Source organism: Gracilinanus agilis, chromosome 1 (genome assembly GCF_016433145.1).
Source record: "Gracilinanus agilis isolate LMUSP501 chromosome 1, AgileGrace, whole genome shotgun sequence".
In the NCBI taxonomy this organism is placed as follows: Eukaryota; Metazoa; Chordata; class Mammalia; order Didelphimorphia; family Didelphidae; genus Gracilinanus; species Gracilinanus agilis.
The window spans coordinates 200,056,729-200,079,770 of NC_058130.1; the positions used below are offsets into that span (position 1 = coordinate 200,056,729).

Genomic DNA, 23,042 nt, shown 5'->3' on the forward strand with positions numbered 1-23,042 from the left:
TCATAACATGGTCCCAGTTCTGAAAAATAATGGAAAGTACTTGCAGAGAAAATGAGAAAATATTTCCCACCACAAAAGACAAAGACTTTCCTCCTTTCCTGTGGAGAGCTGCAGAGAAAGAGTGGAAGCTTTGTTTCAAAAGTCACCTAATCAAAAGTTGCCTTACTTTGCCCATTCACCTGCTTTTAAGGATTCCTCCCCATCTCTTAACATCAGGCTTATTAGAAGATACTAAGAGGGATGGCTGACCTAATTTAAGGGTACTCTTCTTTTAAAAAAAACTCAACTAAAATAAATTTATGACTATGACTCATTCATGTTTATGAAAACAAGAACATTCTAAGTTGAGTAAAATAAACTATAAATAAAAAATAAAAAAACTATAAATAAAAAATAAAACCATTTAGGCTTTTCTTGGCAAAGTAATTTGCCATTTCCTTCTCCAGCTCATTTTATAGATGAAGAAGTCGAGGCAAACAGGGCAAAGTGAATTGCCCAGGGTCATATAGCTGGTAAGTGTCTGGGGCTAGATTTGAAATAAGGTCTTTCTAACTCCAGCCTAGCACTCTATCCACTACACCACTTAGCTGCCCTGAAGAAGGGAAGAAGCAGCACTATATAGCTGTTTAGATTTTACAAATTAAATCTTTGCTTGGGCTGGGAGGAACTTCAGATATCATCTGCTCTTATTCCCTACTTTTACACATGGGTAAAATGATAGGCAAAGAGATTGAGACATGTCCAATGTCCCATAAGAAGTAAGTCATAGAGTTGAGATTTAGATCAAGGTTTCCAAGTGATTTTTCTTGCCACTGGGCCATGTTGGTGTTGCTATTCTATATATAAATACATATATTTATACACCCACAAATTTTTATTATATATATATTTATACATACCCAAATATATTATATATATTTATACACACACACAAATAAATATTAGATATATTTATACACACACAAATATATATTAGATATTTATACATACACAAATATATATTATATATTCATACACACAAACAAATATATATTCATGCACACAAAAATACATATTATATACCTACAAATATATTATATATATTTATACACACGCAAATATGTTATATATATATATGTGTACACACATAAAAATATATTAGATATAATTATACACAAATATATACTAGATATATATTAGATATATTTCTACACACAAATATATATTATATATCCATACACACAAATAAATATTATGTATATTCATGCACACAAATATTATTTTTATATATATATATTTATACACAAAAATAGATTATATATATTTATACATACAACTATATTATATATATATACATACAAATATATAGTAGATATATTTATGCACACACAAATATATATTAGATATATTTATACACAAATATATGTTAGATTTATGTATACACACAAATATATATTATATCTATTTATATACACACAAATATATTATGCATATTTATACATGCATAAATATATTAGATATATGTATACATGCAAATATATTATATATTTATATACACGGATATATTCTATCTATTCATACACACAAATATTATCTATTCATACACACATAAATATTATATTCATACACACAAAATATATGTTTTTACACATAAATATATTATATACTTATGCATATACATATATGCATATATGATATACACATATTACATACATATATATGGTGGCCATGCTATTCAAATGCCTTTCGTCTTTTTAGGGGCCTAATTTGTTTCTCAATTTTGTATTGCCTAAGATTAAAGGCCATCTGTTTTCCAAAATCAGGCTGTGAGAATTCATAAATTGTATATTATATATCTATATATATTCATACATTTTATATATATGTACATGCATATGTATATATAAACACATATATATGTGTATGTGCTATACTACCCTTCCTCTACCCCTGTATCCTACAACCAATAAAAACTAAAATTTCATGCATGACCCATATATGGGTTAAGTAACACAGAAATTAAAATCAGCTCCTCAGTAGACCCTCTAAGAAGTTTTTAGAATCCTGCTGTTCCCTCTTACCACTTATAGAGAAATCTGGATTTTATCTGACAACTATACTAAACTTACAAATCATTTCCATTCACTTTGGAGAAAAGAGACACATTGTACAGGTTTTACCTAAAAGGAAAAAAAAAAGAAGACAAAGGTAGGTCAGGGATTCTAGGGCCAGTGAAGTCCCAGGAGCAGCTTTTTCTTCTTTTAGGGAAGACCCCCATGTTTTGGGTGAGAAGAGTGAAACTGCGTCAGGGATGAATGTTGGTCTTATCCCCACAATCTTCCTTGAGTCTTGTACCTCCAAGAATGCAAATTTTTATATCTCTTTTATGTTAATGTTTTCTCTCTTCCCTGCCCTTCTTGTGATCCTCAGATATCACTTTTTATCTTGACTGTCTCCAAGGATTTTTCCTCTTTCCTTCCCTGAGACCCTTTTATTCACTGCAAGCTCAGCTGAGCAGTCTGTTGAGGAGTCCCATCCTCTGCTGCCAAGAAGATGACACGGGGCGAGTCTGCCTCCGTATCACTCTAGTTTCATGCTCAGTTTCACTGATGGTCCACCTAATTCCTCCTTGAGATAGACTTGATGCTCAGATGGGCTCACTTGGCTTGTAGGTTCTTTAAATGTCATCTCTGGAATGGCCTTTCTCCACCACCTGGCAGGCTCTTCCTTTGACCAGAGGTCTAAGAGGCTCTTGGTGATCCAAGACAACCTGAATTTCAATATAGTTTTCTTAGCTCTCTGGGCTAACCAGGCATTTTTTCCTTACAAACTTAACATTCCCTTAACTTGGCCTCAGGAGAGTATTAGCCACGTTAATCTATATTTAATCACATATCTCCTTCTCCCATCTCTTCCCAGGGTGGGTACTAGAGCTCAACCAAGCAGCCAATGGTTAAAGTTTCAGTGTAAGCATTTGCACTCACAATTGCACATACAAATCTATACCACAAGAGCTTGATTTATTATTTTGTGGATTGACTTAAGAAAATGCTAATAATGCAAATAAAACTTAGTTTTATATACTTTTTTTAGGAGAGTTGGTTGTTCAACATTTAACAATACACTCCTGCTTTAGGTCGCCAACTCTGGGATTATAGAATCTTCCATCTCCGAATTAGAAAGGACTTCAGATGTCCACATTCTAATACAGTGATGGATGTTTATCCCCTCTTATGACATCTCTGACAAATGGTCCTGCAGCCTTCTCTTGAAGACCTGCAGTAATGGATAAATTGATGCCTCTGAGATGGCTCATTCTTGATTTGAATGTCTGCTTGAAGATTTGATTTAAAGAAGATCCTTAGGAAGCTTGACCCATTGTAATTCTGTCCTATTAAGCTTAGTTAAATCCTATACCCTTTCCCCCATGATATTTCTTGACCCCAAATGCTCAAGGATCATTGTATTATTTCCCTCCCTCTCCAATTTCTCTAGGCTAAACAGACCTATCTGTAGAATATGCCACCAACCTTAGTTAGTGGACTCTTTAGTTTTGCAGAGCTATTTTTCCCCCTTCCTTCTTAAAAAAAAAATTCTTCATTATAAGAGATGACTAGGTAGGTAGGAGTCAAGATAGAAGCAGCTAGGTGCCTCAGAGGATAGAACACTAGACCTGTAGACAGGAAGACCTGAGTTCAAATTCAACTTCAGATACTTATTAGCCATAGAACTCTGGGCAAGACACTTAACCTCCTCTGACTCAGTTTCCTTATCTGTAAAATGAAAATAATAATAATGCCTAGCCCCCAGGGTTGCTGTGAGAATCAAATGAGATAAAAACTGAAAAGTGCTTTGTCAGCCATAAAGCAGTACAAAAATACTTTGTTATTGTTATTATTATTAGACAAAACTCAATTATGAACATGACCATTCCAGGGAGTTAATCTGACAGATTTTTGAATGGATATGAACCTTTTAATCCCACTTTCATATTTTTTTTAGAGTTCTAAAAGTATAAATGTAAAGTGATAAGACATATCACTGAAAGTATATCTTTCCATGAGAGATTATTAATTTAAATGTTTTGGACATATGATTGAATTAAGAAAAAAAAAAGTCTGAGGTATATTAATTTGTTAATATTGAACATGCTTCCTTTAATGCAAAGGATATAAAAAAAGAAATATATTTCACTTGGCATATGTCATAATCCCTAAATTTTCTAGGCCTTGGTTTCTCCTTCTCGAAATGGGGTTGATGATAATTCCCAGCTGTCCAAGAGGGATATACTAAAATGAAGATTAATGAGTGAATAATCACCAAATCCTTTGAGATTCTTTGAAGGAAAGTACCTCATGAATACAGAGTATTCTCACTAATTATTTTATTAGCAAATAAATTGACAATGAAGTCATATCTTAAGATTGTGTCAGCTTTCTAGTTTTTGAGATAACATATTATATGGAGGCTTTTCAAATTCTATATAAATGTTAAGACTTAAATTCCTGATGAGAAAATATGAATGTGGGTAATGTCATTAACAAAGAATTAAGGAAAATAAAACAATGTACAGAAAAAGAGGTGTGTTTTTTCCTTTTCCCAAGAAAAAGCCACTCACTTAAAACATTTTCCTACCATTTTATGCTCAGTAACTCTAGGTATTATCATGGTTTTTATATTTACTTTTGTATTTCTAACACAGGAGTGCGAATGCTAGATGGAGATGTAACAGATATGGTTGAAGCAAAGTCAGTTGGCTTCAATCCCCAATATGTGGCCATCTACAGTGCTAGTTGGGGTCCAGATGATGATGGCAAAACAGTAGATGGACCTGCTCCTCTAACTCGGCAAGCCTTTGAAACTGGTGTAAGACTGGTAAGTTTTAATTAGTGTATCTATTTTCACCTTATCTCTTCGTAATTAAATAGATAAAATTTATATGTATATATATAAATATATGTCTTAGCTTAGCACAATAAAGCCTCGTGTAGAGTGGACTTTCAAATTTATTTTATACAACATTTCCCACACCTACACCTATTGTGGGTTAAATTAATTCATCATCAGGAAAAAGAACATTTGTTCACTGAGTTGCCAATGGAATACCATGACTTTGGGATCTAAGGTTTCTCATATACCTCCTTTCCTTTAGTGGCAATTATAGTAATGTTTATTGCATTGTGTTTTTTAATTATTTTTCTTCTGTAAAACAACTATCATGATTATTATTAGAATTATATTAATTGTAATAATTCCCTGGAAAATAAAATAGCTAAAGAAATGGCAACATGAGCCAAGATCTGGTAGAGAAGAATGGGATATTGATTATAATTTGGAGTCAGGTTATGTTTGTTAGTCTGGTCTACATATGAACTAAGAGCTCCTAGCCCTTCAACAGGAATGGGAATAATGGGAAGTTTGGATCAAATGGGCTCCAGACTTTCCAAACAGAAAACTGTATCTACATTGATTTAAGGTGAAGAACTGGAACTTTTAGAGGTAGAAGTTGTTGTTGTTGTTTGTTGTTGTTTGTTTGTTTGTTTGTTTGTTTGTTTGTTTGTTTGTTTGTTTGTTTTAAACCCTTACCTTCCATCTTGGAATTAATACTGTATATTGGTTCCAAGGCAGAAGAGCTGAAAGGGCTAGGCAATGGGGGTTAAGTGACTTGCCCAGGGTCATACATTTAAGAAGTGCCTGAAGCCATAGAGGGAGAAGTATTAGAGAAAAAGTAATGATAATACTTTTCTGTTTCTGATTGAAGGTTCTATGAGGACAACTGATATGACCTCAGTTTCCTTCTTCAATCCAAGTCAACATTACATTCCTTTGAGAAAAAGAACAACTATTGTTTTATTTAGTTTTTTCACTGCCTACATTTCTCAAACCTAATCTCAGCTATTTTCTGGATGCATGACTCCAGGCATGTCCTCTCAACGCCTCAATTTTCTCACCATAAAATGGGATAATCATAGCACTTATGTTGTAGAGTTGTTATGGGGACAAAGTAAGACAATATTTGTAAAGTGCCTACTACAGTGCCTGGTGCATAGAAGACTATATAAATGTTAACCATAACCATCATTATCTTATCATCTTTATTATTTTTTATTATCTACATGTATAAATATGTGTATATATATGTATATATATATATATATATACTGATGCTACCCCTTCCAAACTATGAATGAAAACAAGAAGGAACAATGCAGCCAAATGAACCATCAAATCATCCTATTTCTTTGTTGTATTATTATTAGCACTCATATTTAATAGTGTTTTCCTCACAACAGCCCTAAGGATTGAAAATTATTGTTAGATGCATGCGCATTACTGAGCAGAGTCAGGGCGATACACACCAACATGACCATCTGTCCACAGATATTTGTTGGACCTGTCATTTTATTGATGTGAATGTTTTCTCTACTACTATGGATTACAGTCCAGGGGAAAAAGCAGAATTCCCAGAATTCCCTAGCCTGTGACTATTGACTTTGCTCCCCTTCATCTCCATTAACCAATAACAAAATTAAACAAGCCACACTTTCCCCTCAACTCCAAATATTGACCATCAACTATAATAAAATATGCCCTTTACATTGGTGGATACACTATAAAAGGATAAGGGGCACCTAGATGGCTAGTGAATAGAGGGCCAAGTCTGGAGTCAGGAAGACTCATCTTCCTGAGTTGAAATTTGGCTTCAGACACTTAGTAGCTGTTTGACCCTGGGCAACTCACTAAACCCTGAGTGCCTCAGTTTCCTTATCTGTAAAATTACTGGAGACTAAATGGCAAACCTCTCCAGTATCTTTGCCAAGAAAATTCCAAATGGGGTTACAAAAAGTTGGACATGCCTGAACAACAATAAAAGTATAATACACATATTGGGATAAGGAATTTCTGGGAAAAGATGGAAAACAGCCTGAGTGACAGGATCGTTAGTTAAAGAACTTGGAATTTACCTAGGTGGCATAAGCCAAGGCCAAGAGACAGTTGGGAACACCTCTATAAATACCCATGGACTGCACCACCCAGTGTCTCAAATGGAGAAGGGTATTCTGGGAGGACGGTCGTGTATGGGAGGGTAGACCATAGACCTGCAAATCCAGCATCCATACCTCAGTGCCATAGGAGGTTCAATTTCTCCTGATACTAATAGAGCTGAGAGAGAATAACATCACAGCTGCTAAGAAGAACATCATTATCCTTCCCTGTCCTTTGATTTGCACCATAGCCAGGTCAAACCAGGGATTGTGTGAGGGAGAAGAATCTCCAGCCTGATATCCACCTATTACCTATAGATGTAGATCACCATAACTTAATTAGACATAATATAGCATTCCCAAACCTCTATCCTGATTCCTTGTTCCTAACCCTTAAGATAAGCAATAAATCCTGTTATAGTTTAATCCAGCTGAAGATTTGTGCTCCTTTCCTGACTAGTGACATCCACAGCTATAGGGAAAGGGATTTATCAAACTACAGTCAGATTATTAGTGTTATCCATTTAGCAAATCAATATCAGTCCAAACCAACCTTTTATCATCAAATCCAACCCCAAGCCAAGGAGCCAGAGGAGTTGTTGATCATACATACAACCCCTCACTTAATACTTTGGCTTGGGCACTGTTAAAAAAGGTGTAGGCTTGGCTAAACTGAACTTCTTAAATCCTGGGGATTACTAGCACATGGTGATCACCCAGCCAACCTCATCTCTCACTTAGCCTAGATCCATCTACCACCTGAGGATCTTGAGCCAGCTTGGCAGGCTCAAATTATAGAGTCTGTCAGCCCTGATAGATAGCATACCTTTTATCAGCCCCTTTCTTTAACAGTGTCAGGTTTTCTAATATTGTGTTGAACAAAAGGAGCCAGAACTTCTGGGTTCTAGTCTTTGACTCTATCATCAACATACCATGTTGTTATCTCAGGTTAGTCATTTAAACTTTCTAGACCTCATTTTCTTCATTTTGCAAGGATTGAGGATGGGGACCATATGATTTCTAAAGATGCTTTTCTTTTCCTTTTTCTTTTCTCTTCTTTTTCTTTTCTCTTCTCTTCTTTTTCTTTTCTCTTCTCTTCTTTTTCTTTTCTCTTCTCTTCTCTTCTCTTCTCTCCTTTTCTTTTCTCTTCTTTTCCTTTCTTTTCTTTTCCTTCCCATCATAGAATTAATACTGTCTATTGGTTCCAAGGCAGATGAGTGGTAAGGGCTAGGCAGTGAGAGTTAAGTGACTTGCTCAGAGCCACACAGCTAAGAAGTATCTGAGAACAGACCTATTTCTTTTTAAATTCTGCAGTTCTATTTAACTGGACCAATCTTTATTTCTCTAGATATAAAGAAGGCATCATATATTGGATTACGTGCTAAGTTTAAAGTCTGAAAAGTCTGGGTTCAAGTAGATCCCCAACTGTCAAAATACTTACTTGACCCCTTCCTTAGCCTCTACTTCCCTCAAGCAACTCTCTGACACTCAAACAATTACATTATAGGCAGGTCACAATCCACATCAGTGATGTGAATTTCCAAATCAGGAATTCCCCCATGCGGATGTGGAGTATTGTGTGTAAGTAGGTTATAGTAGTAAAAACCATGTTTAAACTTAGCTCTGGCACCTTTCTCTTGCCAAGTGTAAATGGTCTCCTAGGGGATTTATTTACTGTCTAATGGGAGGAGATAGGTTACATAATCAGCTGAGATTCTGAGAAGGGGAAATCATGAAGATGTGTGGGTGAAGCCAGTCTTTAAAATGATAATGTGGAAAAAACAGTAGAGCTTGTCTCCACCCTTGTCAGGTGAATTGTTTTGGCCTTGTCTTTGAAAAGCCCAGTGAAAATATGGTGGTCATTAGAACAATCCTCTGATGATACTGGTTGGGGCAGGAGTAAAAAAGGGAATGTATTTGTTGAATAGATATTTCTTGACTAAAAAAAATAGCTCAAAAAAATTTTAAGAGAATAATTTTTCTTACTATTTTAAGTCATATCCAAGATAGAGTCTTTCTAAATTATCATGTTTTATGCACAGTAGACAAAGCAACAGGCATGGAGTCAAGAGGATGTGGGTCCAAATTTGATCTCAAACATTTCCTAGCTATATGACCCTGAGCAAGTCACTTAACTCTCATTGCCTAGCTCTTACTGCTCTTCTGCAGTAGAACCAATACTAGTATAGATTCTAAGACAGAAAGGAAGAGTTTAAAACAAAATATATCTTTTTTTTACAAGAATCACTTTTCTTTCTATTTCTATTTGCAGTTATGTTTGAGTCCTTTTAAAGCATCATGTTTTAAATTGGGGGTACCTTAACAAATGAATGTAATTTTAGGTTAAGTGGTAACTGTTAGACTAGCCTTTGAATTATAAACATTATTCTTTCTGTAGATGCTGTTGAAGGACTGAGTTGTTTAAATTAAAGGATTGCACATATTTATTTATTTCCAACTTTTTTTGCCTCCAAATAATACACCCACAACATTTTAATTAATAATGACCCATCTAATTGAGATTTAGCTCAGCAATATGTTTTAACCAGTTAAAGATATATATTTAGAACTCTGAAGGATATTATTGGGATGAAAGAGTTCCTATCTTAGCTGAAAATCTGCTGAACTTACTACCTAGAAAGATCATGTTCATGTAGTCAAATGTAATTAAATGTTTTGCCAAATACAAAAATTAGAGCTTAAAATAAACAAATGATAGACCTGTTCAGACTGTCCATAAGCTGGGTTTGGAATTCTTACCCAAAATATCAATATATACATGATATCAAATAATCTCGGTTTTTAAATTCAGGGGAGGAGAGGGAAAGTGGCTTCAGATCCTATAGTTTGCCTTTCTCAATGCAGAACCAACATAGAAAATGAGCTCTCCTTTCACAAATTGTTTAGTCACATTTCACCTAGACTTCTCCACTGTATTTATTTACCTCCTCTCTTCATATACCCCAGCTTGAAAGGCAGAAGGAGCCTAAAAGATCCTCTAGACCAGTGCCTTCAGTTTACAGAGGAGGATTCTAAGGCATCCCTTTCCCAAGGTCATGCAGACGCTAAAAGTGGCAGAGCTGGAATTCAAGTCAAGGACTTCTTACTACAAATCTGGTGCTCTTTTGACCACACCATCCCACATATGTAAATGCATTTCTATCCAAATTGCATTACAAACTTTAGAACAGGATCTGTTTTGTATACACATTTATATCCTTGTCCCTACAAGTGTCTGGAATACAGACAATGAAGTGTTCCTTGAATTGAATTAGGAGAGTGACATAACGAGCACATCAGCCAAGGGTGAATCCAGAGCCAGCAATAACTAGGATCCAAATCTTAGATTTAACCCATAGAAAACTGTTGTAGTCGTTTGAGCAGAAAGGTCCCCATTGGCTTTCCCAAGTCATATTTCTGCCAGAAGACTGTTCAGGAGAATTGAAAGTGTCTTTTCCAGATCTTTTCCCAACTCTAGCCTATTTCCTGGCTTTATTTGACTAAAGGACTAAGAGGTTAAGTTTTTGTAAATAGTCCCATCAAGCAAGCCCAAGGCCAGTGAGCTTTGTGTCAGATTCAGTTCATTCCAAGTCATGTTGGAGTTGTTAACACCTAGGAAGAGAAAAACATGTGACATTTGGAACATCAAACATTTCCTGGTGTGAGTAATAGACCAGACGGGAAGGGGATAATAGGAAACTGAGTGCTTGTCAGCCAGAGGGCAATGCTTAATAGATGTGTACCACCTGCCTTCCCCAAGTGCTCTCTTTAATGGTATTCTCAGGCATAGTCACTATTTAAGACTTGGGGTATGTCTGTAGGGGTGAGGGGAAGATAAATGGGATGGTAACCTTAATTTGCAAACTCATCCCTTCTCCATTCATTTCCTTTTTGGCTCTACCTCCCCCCACTGTTCTTCACATCACCCTTGGTCCCTGTATTTACATACCAGGTAGGGAGGAGGAGGAGAGAAGCCATGCAAATCAAAGTAATTCATATACTTGGCAAAAGTGGGATGAAATTTAAGCATCCTAACAAAGAAGGAGAGCAGCAAGCATTTCACCTTGCCCCTCGACCTTCTCAAGCTGGAGGACACTGTGGAAATGTTCCTTCACACGGGAATTTACAGTTTTCCTGTGTATCTTCATTTCCTTAGTTTTTCATTTGATAATCACAAAGTTACTCCAAGGACTACCTACAAAGAAGCATTTGTACTCTGTGCTGTTGTTTTATTTGTCTGGTGAGGGGGGGGAGGTTGTTGATAAATATCTTTTGTTAACAAACAAGAAGGAATGATTTACATGAAGGATTCTTTTGTTTACTTGGTTAGTTGGTTTTTAAATTAAGAAAGATCTCAGACTCATTTGTATGTTTAAAATCCTTATGAGAATGTGAAATATTTCCAGGGAAGAAATGATTTTTTTGAAAATTAAATATATTTATCCACATCCATACTGTAGAACTAGATTTTGGCTTGATATGGTCTACATTCAAGCCTAGACTCAGAGTGAAAATAAAAATTACTTTGCTTTTAATAACAGCTCACATTATATAGTGCTTTTCTTACAATGACCTTGTCAATTGGTTAATGAAGACTACCCCAGTTTTCAATGGACAGAGAAGAAAAAGAAATCACTCCTGGTATTTTTTTTTGCCTTTCACACACACAAACTTGTCATATACAGTATAGGAATATCATGTATTTCTAGACTGCCAAAAGTGGGATAGGTCAGTGACTATACTATCTGAACATACATCAGAATGCCCTGCAGAGAATAACTCTTTCCTAGTGGAAGGATTTGGGGTATAATAGAAATTCCTTACAAGAAGCCAGGATCAGGTCAGCAACTGACAGTTTTTTTCCTTCTCCAGGGAAAACAAGAGGAATCATCTTCCTGCTTTTAAAGAGAATTGTGCTTACTGGCTCAGGGCTCATATGATATGGCATTACTAAAAATCTCACCCTTCAAATGTTTGCCATATCCATTTCAACCTCAGGAAGAGACTTGTTTTATTATATATGCACAAACATTGCTGAAATAATTAGTAGTTGGCATGTATGAAGCAATTCTTTCAGAATAAGAAGCTAAGAAGATCTCAGTTCTTCCCTTCACTGTATGAAACTGAAGGTGGTTCTCAAAATAAATAGGGTAGTGTCAATATAGCCCAATATATTATAAAGTGGATTTTAAGTATTTTCTAAGCACTAGGAAGGAAGTGGCCATGGGTGGAGAAAGCAGATTGTAAGAGTATTAATGCTTGGGGAAGGAGTGGGAGGTTAAAGCAAGTCCTTGGGGTTCTTGGAAGTCCTGAGAGTCCTTGGAAATACCATGTGATTGCAATTTAAAAATCTTGGGACCTAACCTCAGGGACTCAAAATTCTTGTGACTGTCAATGCCACAATTTTTGTTATAAGATGAAATTCAGCCCTTCAATCCCAGTGTAGTGCAGGTGGGAAAAGAAGTAGGTTGCGGGAAGAGAGAAGAGAGAAATGCTTAATAGAATGACAATCTGAACCTGTTACCTGCAAAAAACCTCCTCCAAAAGATATACCAGATGAAGTTAGAAAATAAATGAGAATACTCACATTAGTCATCTGGGATGACTCCCTAAGGACATATGACAAAGCCAATTAAATCATAAATCTAAATGCTATAAATCACATCACATCAATCAATCAATAAGCATTTATACAGAGCATTCATATTGTGCTACGTACTGTTCCAAGTGCTGGGTTTACAAAAACAAAAATGAGAGTTAGTCTTTGCCTCTTAAGAAATTATTTTCTAACTAGTAGAGACAACAAGATGTATATATAAAGTATATGCACAATAGATTTAGAGTAATTTGGTTGGGAGTCACTAGCATTTGGAAAGATCAACAAAGTTTTCTGGAATAAAAAGTCAATTAAGTTAAGGCTTGACATTAGGGATTCTGAAAGGCAGAGAGAAGGAGGAAGTGCCTTCTGGATACAAAAATGTAGCCAATACAAAGACCTGGAGATTGGAGGATGAAGTGCCATGTATGAGGAATAGCAAGAAGACAAGAAGACCTGTCTGGCCTGGACTGTAATATATATAAAGATGAACAATAGGAAACATGGCTGGAAAGGTGGATTGGGGTTATGGTCTGAAAATATTCATGGCTTTCCTTTGAATCTAGCCTTTCATCTTCTAGACTACCTAAATGTAGTAACTTCTAGTCCGTATCATTCTATCTGCAAGAAGAAAATGAGAATTTTTTTTTAATTCTTTACCATTACAGTAAATTTATGATATTCTCTGGTCTACCAGTCCAGTAACTCTAGAGAAATGTGCCTATAGATCTCTACCACAGAGTAATTTAAGTTCACTCAATAATTATTAAATTCCAACTGTGGGAAGACCATATTGTTAGGAGAGGGAGACATTTTTGATAAGACAATATTCTAGGAAAAGAATGGGACACACAGAAATAAAGAACACAAAATAATTCTTTAGTGCTTAAGAGATAGAAACAAAATATTATGTGAAGTCCAAATGATAGGAACTTATTACCCACTAACCCTCTAAAGGAATTAGGAAAGGATTAATAAAGGGAGGGAGTACCATGTATGATGAATCACAAGACCAGTCTGGCCTGGACTATATGATGTGTATGAAGGTGAACTATATGAAATATGGCTGAAAAGCTGGGTTGGGGTTAGGTTGTGAAAACATTCTTGGCTTTCCTTTGAGTTCAGCCATTTGAGGAGGGTTTTAAAGGATGAGTCAATATTCACTGGGAAGAGGAGTTGTGGGTATTCCAGGCAAAGGAATGTGTGAGTAACAGTATGGACAGGAGAAATGTAAAAAATGTATAGAGCCAGATATCCAGTTGGGCTAGAATACAGGCTATGTTTAAATTAATCAGTCGCTAAATATTTACTTACTATGTGCCAGTTTTATGAGATAAAACTAGAAAGGCAAATTATAAATTCTGATTTTATCAAGAAAAAAAGATTTAAACTTGATAAGAGACAAGAAACTATTAATGGATGGAAATGGCATGACCAGATTTCTGCACAAGGTATATTAACTTGCAGGGGTATTAAAGATAGATGGGAGGAAGGAGAAAGAGTAGATACAGAAGTTCAATTGGGATGCTATTATACTATTCTATTGCCATTCTATTAGGATGCTATAGGGATGTTATTATGATTGTATTGGTGGGTGGTAATGAGGGTCTGACCCAAAGTAGTAACAGTATGAATATAAAAGAAGGGAAATATGGGAGAGATACCTTGGAACAGGAATTAACAGGACTTGGTAATACATTAGACAGGAGAAGTGAGGGAGAGTGGAGGGAGTCAAACTAACCTCAATATTTACTTAAAGTGGAAAATGAACCTCTGATGACAACTAATATTTTAAACAGTTATTGCACAGTCTCAGAAAATAAGATTAAAGGAAGTGACATTAGTCTTTGAAAATTGAGATTAATGGAGTCATTGAACTGTGTGTGTGTGTGTGTGTGTGAGAGAGAGAGAGAGAGAGAGAGAGAGAGAGAGAGAGAGAGAGAGAGAAAAGAGAGAGAGAGAAATGAAGTCATTTTCCTTAACAAAACAAAGAATAAATAAGATCGCTAAGATGGAATTTTAATTTTATAAAGAAATTATTCATTTTTAATAGTGTTGTGATATCATCTCATCAAGGGTAGTAGGATTTGATGAGGCATAATAAAATATCCTAAACTGTACTTTATCTTTAATACTTTCTTTTTCCACATCAAAACATTTTACAAATTATACCCTTCATAATATTTGTTGTTCATTACACTGCAAATGTGTTCTGACCAATACTAGATGGATAGATTGATATTTAGATAGATAGATAAATAGAGAGAGAGAGATGCACCCTCTAGTCCTAGACACAAAAACTACCTTAAAATACACTAATATTAAATTGACCTTTAGAGCAACAACATCACACTATTGACAACATCACACTCTTCACTAAAAGATTCAGTTCTTTTCAGATAAATTGCTATTTAGACCTACATTTCTAGCCCTGAATTTGTGAAGTTAATTTTTGAGCCCAAGTGTAACACTTTACATTTATCCATATTAAATTTCATTTTAGTATATTTGGTTCAATGTTCATATGAGTCAAGAACTTCTTGAATTTTGACTGTCATCTAGTGTATTAGCAAGTGGTCCTAGTTTCATATCATTTGTATACTTGATAAGCTTTCTGTCTAAGCTTTTGTCTAGGTCTGATTTAAGAAAATAAAAAAAGCTCAGCACTACATGGCTAAGCACAGATTTTTCAGGGCACTCTTTTATGAACCTCCTAACAAGCTGATGTTGAACCATTGATTTCCTTTGTGTCTAGACTTTCAACTACATTTAAGTTTACTTGTCTGTCCTGTGTTCTAGCTCATATATCTTCATCTGTTCTTAAGAATAGAATAAGAAATTTTGTTAAATCCCACAGGTCAATTCTACTGGAAAACTAAAACATATAAACAGCATTCCTCTAGTCTAGCTGTCTAGAAATCTTGTCAAAAAACAGAATTAAGTTTAGTCTAATGTGGCCTGCTTTTAAAATTTAAATTATTGCTGTTTTCTACTTTTTACGTGATAGCCTTTCTCGGTATGCTAGCCAGCATTTTACCCTTCCTGTTAATAAAGAAAAATAGTTTAAGTAAAACATATTGAAGAAATGCTTACATCTGAAAGTAAATGCAGTGTTCCATCTTGACCTCTCTTTGATGAGACCACGCTGGATCTTTATGATCACTGCTTTCCTTTCAAGATGTTTATTAACTATCTCTTTAGTAATATATCCTAAAACTTTTCCAGGAATGAAAGCCAACCACACTGCCCAGTAGTTTGCAGTTTCTATCTCTTTCCATTTTTGAGAATTGGAATCCTGCCCCCTTTTGAACTCTGTAGTGCCTCTCCTATTCCCTTTGATCTTTCAAATATCACTCACAATGGCTCAGCAATCAACACCTGCAAACTCTTGAAGTGTAATGAGGGCTCTGCTTTCTCTTACCTTCTCCATTGAGAACAACAGTCCTATCCCTTTCTTTCTCCCAATGTAGCTTAAACAAGTAAATAAATAAACACAAACTTCTTATTGTTATCCTTAATTTTTTCTTGCCCTTGCCTCAGTTCATCCTCAGTTTGAGTACTTCTGTCACTATTATTCTGGGACAGGACTCCCATAGTCATCCTCAGTTGCCTACCCTCAATTTTATACATAATTTTGAAAATTACATTTGTTGAGGAGTTCTCCGTGCATCCTTGTTAAACTCTTTGAGCAACTCCTCCTTTCCCTTTTATGAGAATTATTTCTTTTTGTGTCCTCATAATTTTTCTTCAAAACATTCCATTCCTTCTGTGTTGATATCTCCTATAGAATTTTAAACCACATTATCTTATCCATTCTTTTTTCTAAACCCTTCAAAACTCTCTTGAAATGAAATATAGCTTGTTAAGCTATTCCTGATTTTCCTCTATCCTCTATTACTATATAGACTCTAAGATGGAGTCATCATCATAAACCTCTCATGTATTAGCTGCTGGGTTGTTGTTTTTTTTCTGTTAAAAGCAGTTTCTGAATATTTCTCCTATTTATTTCTTTACCTTTTGAAGGATGATTTTATTATGAAAGATTTAGACAGAGGTTTCTGGCAGATGTCCATATGATTAATTAATAATCAATCAATAGAGGGCAGCTGGGTGGCTCAGTGGATTGAGAGTCAGGCCTAGAGACAAAAGGTAGTGGGTTCAAATTTGGCCTCACACGCTTCTTAGTGTTAGATTAAAATAGGAATCGATCCTTAGATTTTAATAAAATGTATTAGGATTATTTGGATAGGTAGAAGATGAAAGAGTGAGATAGAAAAGCAGACATACTCTAGCTTTCCATGTAGATCCTCCAGCAGACTCTGGCAGGGAAGTTTGTAGGCAGAGTACTGTGATCTTCCTTGTTAGCACTTTCTATAATTTCCTGGCCCCCTTTCTTCTGTCCTTGCCTCCAGGTCAGGCTCACACCAGGTATGCAGGTAGTCAACAGGAGATGATGTCACCTTTGTGACCCCAGAAAAGAGGAGGAGGGTAAATTTCCTTCTCACACTAGCAATGTGACCCTGGAAAAGTCACTTAACCGCATTGCCTAACCCTTCCCACTTTTCTGCTTTGGAATAATATTGATTCCAGGATGAAAGGTAAGGGTTTAAAAAATAAATAATCATTTAATAATAAAATCACATCAATTAATAGTATAATTATTATAGTATGCCTCTATGCCAAGTTTGTGAGCTATTTCCCAAATCTGATTTTTTTTAATTAGAGATATTCATTCAGAACTATATTCTCATCCCACCCTATCTCAGTAATATCCATGAGGTATGGTTTGTCTCCTTGACATAAAATTTTTTTGGTCATCTTGTTTTATTAACATACTTTGTACACATGCAAACAGACATCAGAGGCCATGGATTTTATTCCTGACTCATTTCTTGGATTTTTGTTTCCTGTGAATTTCTATGTCTCTAGTATGAATAGAAGGATCCTGTGAGAATTTAGAGAATGTACTACAGGAAATATCATTTCATGCACACACATACAAAGATATTGACATATATGTATACACACATTTATATATATATATATATCACAAGACATAATCAGTACATTTGTCAAACACATAGAAAGTCATCTAGAATGCTTTAGTGACAAATGGAAAAAGGCAGGTGGGAAACTCATCAGGCCATCTTTGTAGAAACCAGGCATATGCACATTATACATATATGCACACACATATATGTGTTATCAAAAGGAATAGCTTATAGGGAAAAACAGAGGAACCAAAATCCCTTTAAGCTGAATCGATTATACTATGATGCATATGAAAAAATTTCCTTGATGGCTAAATAATTTGGTTAGCAATAGGTTAAAATATTGTCTGCCATCAGTTCAGGGCACTGAATATCAAAATGAAAGATTCAAATCATTTTATCATGTGGAGGTAGAATCAGAAAGAAAAATTGAAGCACCAGTTTAATGAACTGTTTGGGGAAAAAAATGTTCTGAGAATAAAACAAAGAGTGGAATAGACAGGTTTGAAATATTCCCTATAAAATTAACTCAGCAAAAGTGATGATGTTTGAAAAGTACATTGTAATTATAAAGTGCTCTGCATGCTCCTGGGTAGGCCAAGAAAATATAATAAAAATGACAATTTAACTTAAACCAACCTACTCATTCAGTGCCATACCATTAAAACTACCCAATATTATTTATAGAGCTAGAAAAAAAATAACAAAATTCACCTGAAAGAACCAAATGTCAAAAATATTAAGGGAGTCAATGGAAAAAAATATGAAGGAAGGTGGCCTCACAGTACCAGATCTCAAACTGTATTACAAACCAGTAATCATCAACCTGGTACTGACTAAGAAATAGAGTGGTAGCATTGAGAGAAAAGAACTATGAGAGTAGAAGTGCAAAAGAAGAACATATGACCTCACTTACCACATGTATATGTGGGTATGTGATTTGGGGTTTAGGCTTTAAAAAAATCACTCTATAGCAAAAATGAATAATATGGAAATAGATATCAAGTGATAACATTTGTATAACCCAGTGGAATTTCTTGTAGGTTTTAGGAGGGGGGAAGGGAAGAGAGGAGGGAGAGAAAATGAATCATGTAAACAGGGAAAAATATTTAAAAAGAAAAATTAAAAATATACTAAAAAGGAAAAAAGAGAGTGGTAGATCAATGGAACAGAGTAGATATGCAAAAAATAGTAATAACTAACCATAGGAATTTAGTATTTAATAAATAAAAAGATCTGTGCTTTGGGGACAAGAACTCACTATTTGACAAAACAAAAACTGTCAAGAAAATTGGAAAATAATGTGACAGAGACTGGAAATAGATCAACATCTCACACTGTATACCAAGATCAGGTCAACACAAGTGCATGATTTAAACATAAAGGATGATACTATACAAATTAGGGAAACATGGAATAGTTTACACATCAGACCTATGGATAAGGGAACACTTTAGGACCAAACAAGGAATGGAAGGCATACAATATGAAATATAAAATGGATAATTTTGATTATAATTAAATGAAAAAGGTTTTGCACAAATAAAATAAATGAAACCAGTATTAGAAGAAAATAGAACATTTTTACAGCAAGTAATTCTGATAAAGGTCTATTTCTCAAATATATAGAGAACTAAGTCAAATTTATAAAAAAATAAAAGTAATTTTCCAACTGAAAACTGTTTGTGGATATAAAAAGGCAGTTTTCAGATGAGGAAATAAAAGCCATCTATAGTCATACGAAAAAATACTCAAATGACTTTTGATTAGATAAATGAAAATTTAAACAACTCTGAGGTACCTCCTCATATCCATTAAATTGGTTAATATGACAGAAAAGGAAAAAGATAAATGTCGGAGGGGATGAAGGAAACACTTTTGATGGAGCTGCAATCTGATTCAACCATTCTGGAGAGCAATTTGGAACTATGCTCAAGGGATTCTAAAACTGTGCATGTCTTTTGATTCAATAATACCACCACTAGAACTATATCCCAAAAAGATTTTTTTAAAGGGGGGGATCTATTTGTACAAAAATATTTATTGCAGCTTTTGTTGAGGTAGCAAAGAATTGGAAACTGAGGGAATGTCCATCAATTGAAGAATGGTTGAACAAATTGTGGAATATAATTATGATGAAATACTATTGTGCTATAAGAAATTACAAGCAGAATATTTTGAAAAAATCTGGGAAGACTTATATGAACTGAAGCAAAGTGAAGTGAGCAGAACCAGAAGAATATTGTACAAAGTAAGAGCAATATTTCTTGAACAATTGTGAGTGACCTAATTATTCTCAGCAATGCAGTGTTCCAACAAAATCCCAGAAACCCATGATGAAAAATGCTATCTGCCTCCAAGATAAGACTGATGGAGTCTGAATGCAGACTAAAACATACTATAATTTATTTTCTTTCTACTTCTATTTTTTTTTTTGGTGATTGCTTCCACAAAATGATGAATATGGAAAAATGTTTTACATGATTGCACATGCAAAATCTGCATCAGATTGCTTACCATCTAGGGCAGGGGTCAGCAACCTTTTTGGCCGTGAGAACCATGAATGCCACATTTTTTAAATGTAATTTCGTGAGAGCCGTACAGTGCTCACAGTGCGCTCCTGTAACAGCGCCTGAAAAAAAAATTTACTCTATAGCTCCTGCAGAAAGAGCCATATCTGGCCCTCAAAAAAGCCAGATATGGCTCAAGAGCCATATGTTGCCGATCCCTGATCTATGGGGATAGAGGTAAAAAAAGGAAGTGAGAAAGAAAAGGTAGGAAAGCGAAAGAGAAAGAGAATTTGGAACTCAAAACTTTTAAAAAATGAATGTTAAAAATTGTTTTTTCATGTATTGGGGGAAAACAAAATATAATTAAAAAAATAAACTCAGAGATGCACAAGAACCAAAATAATAATAATAAGGTTCTCTGTAAATATCAACAATTATTAAAGTGAGTACTTTATAAAACATATAGGATTAAAGAAAACTTCAAAGATCTATTATTTCTTTTGCAAACATAGAACAGTGAGAGGAAAAACACCAATAGAAGCAGCTTGTACCTAGTGCCTAGAGAGCCAGGTCTGAAGACAGGAGGTCCTGGGTTCAAATCTATAATTCAGTGATCATAGGATCATGGATATAAATCTGAAAAGAACCTCAGAGGCCATCTAGTCCACCCCACTAATTTTATTGATGTTTATTATTGTTCAGTTTTTTTGCTTGTATCAGACTCTTCTTGACTCCATTTGGAATTTTCCTGGCAAAGATACTGGAATGGTTTGCTTTTTTCTTCTCCAGCTCATTTTATAGATGAGGAAAATGAGGCAAGCAAGGTGAAGTGATTTGCTCAGGGTCACACAGCTAGTAAGTATCTGAGGCCAGCCACTAACACAGGTTATAACCCTCTTTGTCCTAGAAACTAGTCTTTATAAATTGTGGCCATTCCATTCCCTCAAAACAAACAAACAAGCAATCTTCCAATAATTAGTGTCTGAATTTTTCTATACTGATCTTAAATGAAAAACAGTTTGTCACAAGTATCATGCTAGAAACCATTTAAAGTTAGCCTAAATTGTGATTTAATGGAGGATAGTTAAGTAATAAACCATGAAAATTAAGAAAGAAGGACCTTGAGAAAGCTGAAAAAAGAAGTATTTAAACACTATCCAAAGATATTTAGGGGGCAAAGTGTATAGAGAGTCAGGCCTGGAATCAGGAGGACTTATCTTACTGAGTTCAAATCTGGACCCAGATACTTACCAGCTGTGTGACCCTGGGCAAATCACTTAATCCTGTTGCTTCAGTTTCCTCATCTGTGAAATGAGCTGGAGAAGAAAAAAGCAAACCATTCTGGTACCTTTGCCAGGAAAACCCCAAATAGGGTCACAAAAAGTCAGACACAACCCAAATGACTAAACAACTCCTAAACAATGAACAAGAACTATAGGAGAGAACAAAAATTTTTAAAAAATAGTCCCATGAAAGGAGATAATGAACATTGTACATAACCTAAAACGTAAATCAAGAGTCCTATTGACACTGAGGGATAAAAATGGAAGAATGACAGAAAACATATGACTGAGTTATACGTAAAATACTATACTAATCTCTGCTTACCTACAACATGGTCCAGTGAGACAACCTATATAAAGTGCATTGTAAACCTCAAATGTTATAAAAAATGTTATTTTGTTAGTATCTAATATTCAATTATGAATACATTTGGACCTGGTCCCAGAGTTAATTTGGAAATGATTTCTTCAGAAACTCACTTTATCCTTAGGACAACATGGGAAAGAGAAAAGTTGTTTTGTTTTGCTTCGTTTTTCAAACACACCAACCACATAATTGAAAAAGTTTATCAAGGATTATTCCATGAACACCCTGGGGTATACAAAATAAAAAATTATTCTTTCAATCACTAATTATATAGTAAGATTCTGTTCTCTACAAAGCACCATGCTAGATTCTGGGGAGAAGTAAAACACAGCTCCTGGTCTCAAGGATCTTACAATTGGGTGGGAGAGAAAGAGAGGCAGAAACAGAGACAAAGATAAAGACACAGAGACAGAGACAGAGAGAGACAGAGAGAGAGATAGAGTGAGACAGAGACAAAGAGAGATACAGAAAGAGAGAGACAGAGACAAAGGAAGAAAGAGACAGAGACAGAAAGATAGAGAGAAATAGATACAAAGATAAAGAGGGAAAGAGAGAGATGGATAGATGGATGGATGGATGGATAGATGGATGGATGGATGGGTAGACAGAGATGATATTTGATAGAGAGATTGTTAAGTATGTACATACATGCATAGATACATACTTACATGCATGGAGATACACATATATACATACATATCTACACATACACACATCAATATGCAAATAGCAAGAGAGTTAGCCAAGTACAAAGATCTATAGGCTGAGTGCTATAAGAAATATGCAGAAGGAGGGATCACTCACTTAAGGAGCCAAGTGGAGAATGAGGGAAAGCTTTGAGGAAGGGATGGCAGAGGGAAGGGCTACAATAGGGTTTCGGAAAAGAGTGGGATTTGAAATTAATGCATAAAAGATGGCATAAATAAAAGTTCAAAGAGAGTGAAATGTTAAAATAGACAGAAAAGAGTCCAATTTGCCTGGAATTGTGACCTGTACACGCTGAAATGTTTTAAGCTATTAGTAGAGGCAGCTAGGGGGCTTGCAGGCTAGAGTGCTGAACTTGGAGTCAGCGCAACTCTTCTTTCCAAGTTCAAATCTGACCTCAGATGCTCACTAGCTGTGCAACTCTGGGTAAATCTACTTAACCTCTGTTTGCCTTAATCCACTGAAGAAGGAAACGACAAATCACTCTCTAGTATCTTTGCCAAGAAAATCCACCAGACAGTATGGTACATGGGATCAGAAAGAGTCCAAATTACTGAACAACAACATGCTATAAATTGGCTTAGAACCAATTTGTGAAGGGCCTTCAATTGTCAGAATAGAGAGT

General features: G+C 35.1%; 1 protein-coding gene across 1 annotated transcript in view; it reads left to right on the forward strand.

The window, feature by feature from the left end:
- Positions 1-23,042, forward strand: part of PCSK5 (proprotein convertase subtilisin/kexin type 5) — a 593,358-nt gene that overhangs the window by 193,286 nt on the left and 377,030 nt on the right. The window contains exon 7 of the mRNA XM_044678618.1: positions 4,682-4,854. Within this exon, the coding sequence (XP_044534553.1) occupies positions 4,682-4,854 (173 nt within the window). The remainder of the gene's footprint in view (positions 1-4,681; positions 4,855-23,042) is intronic.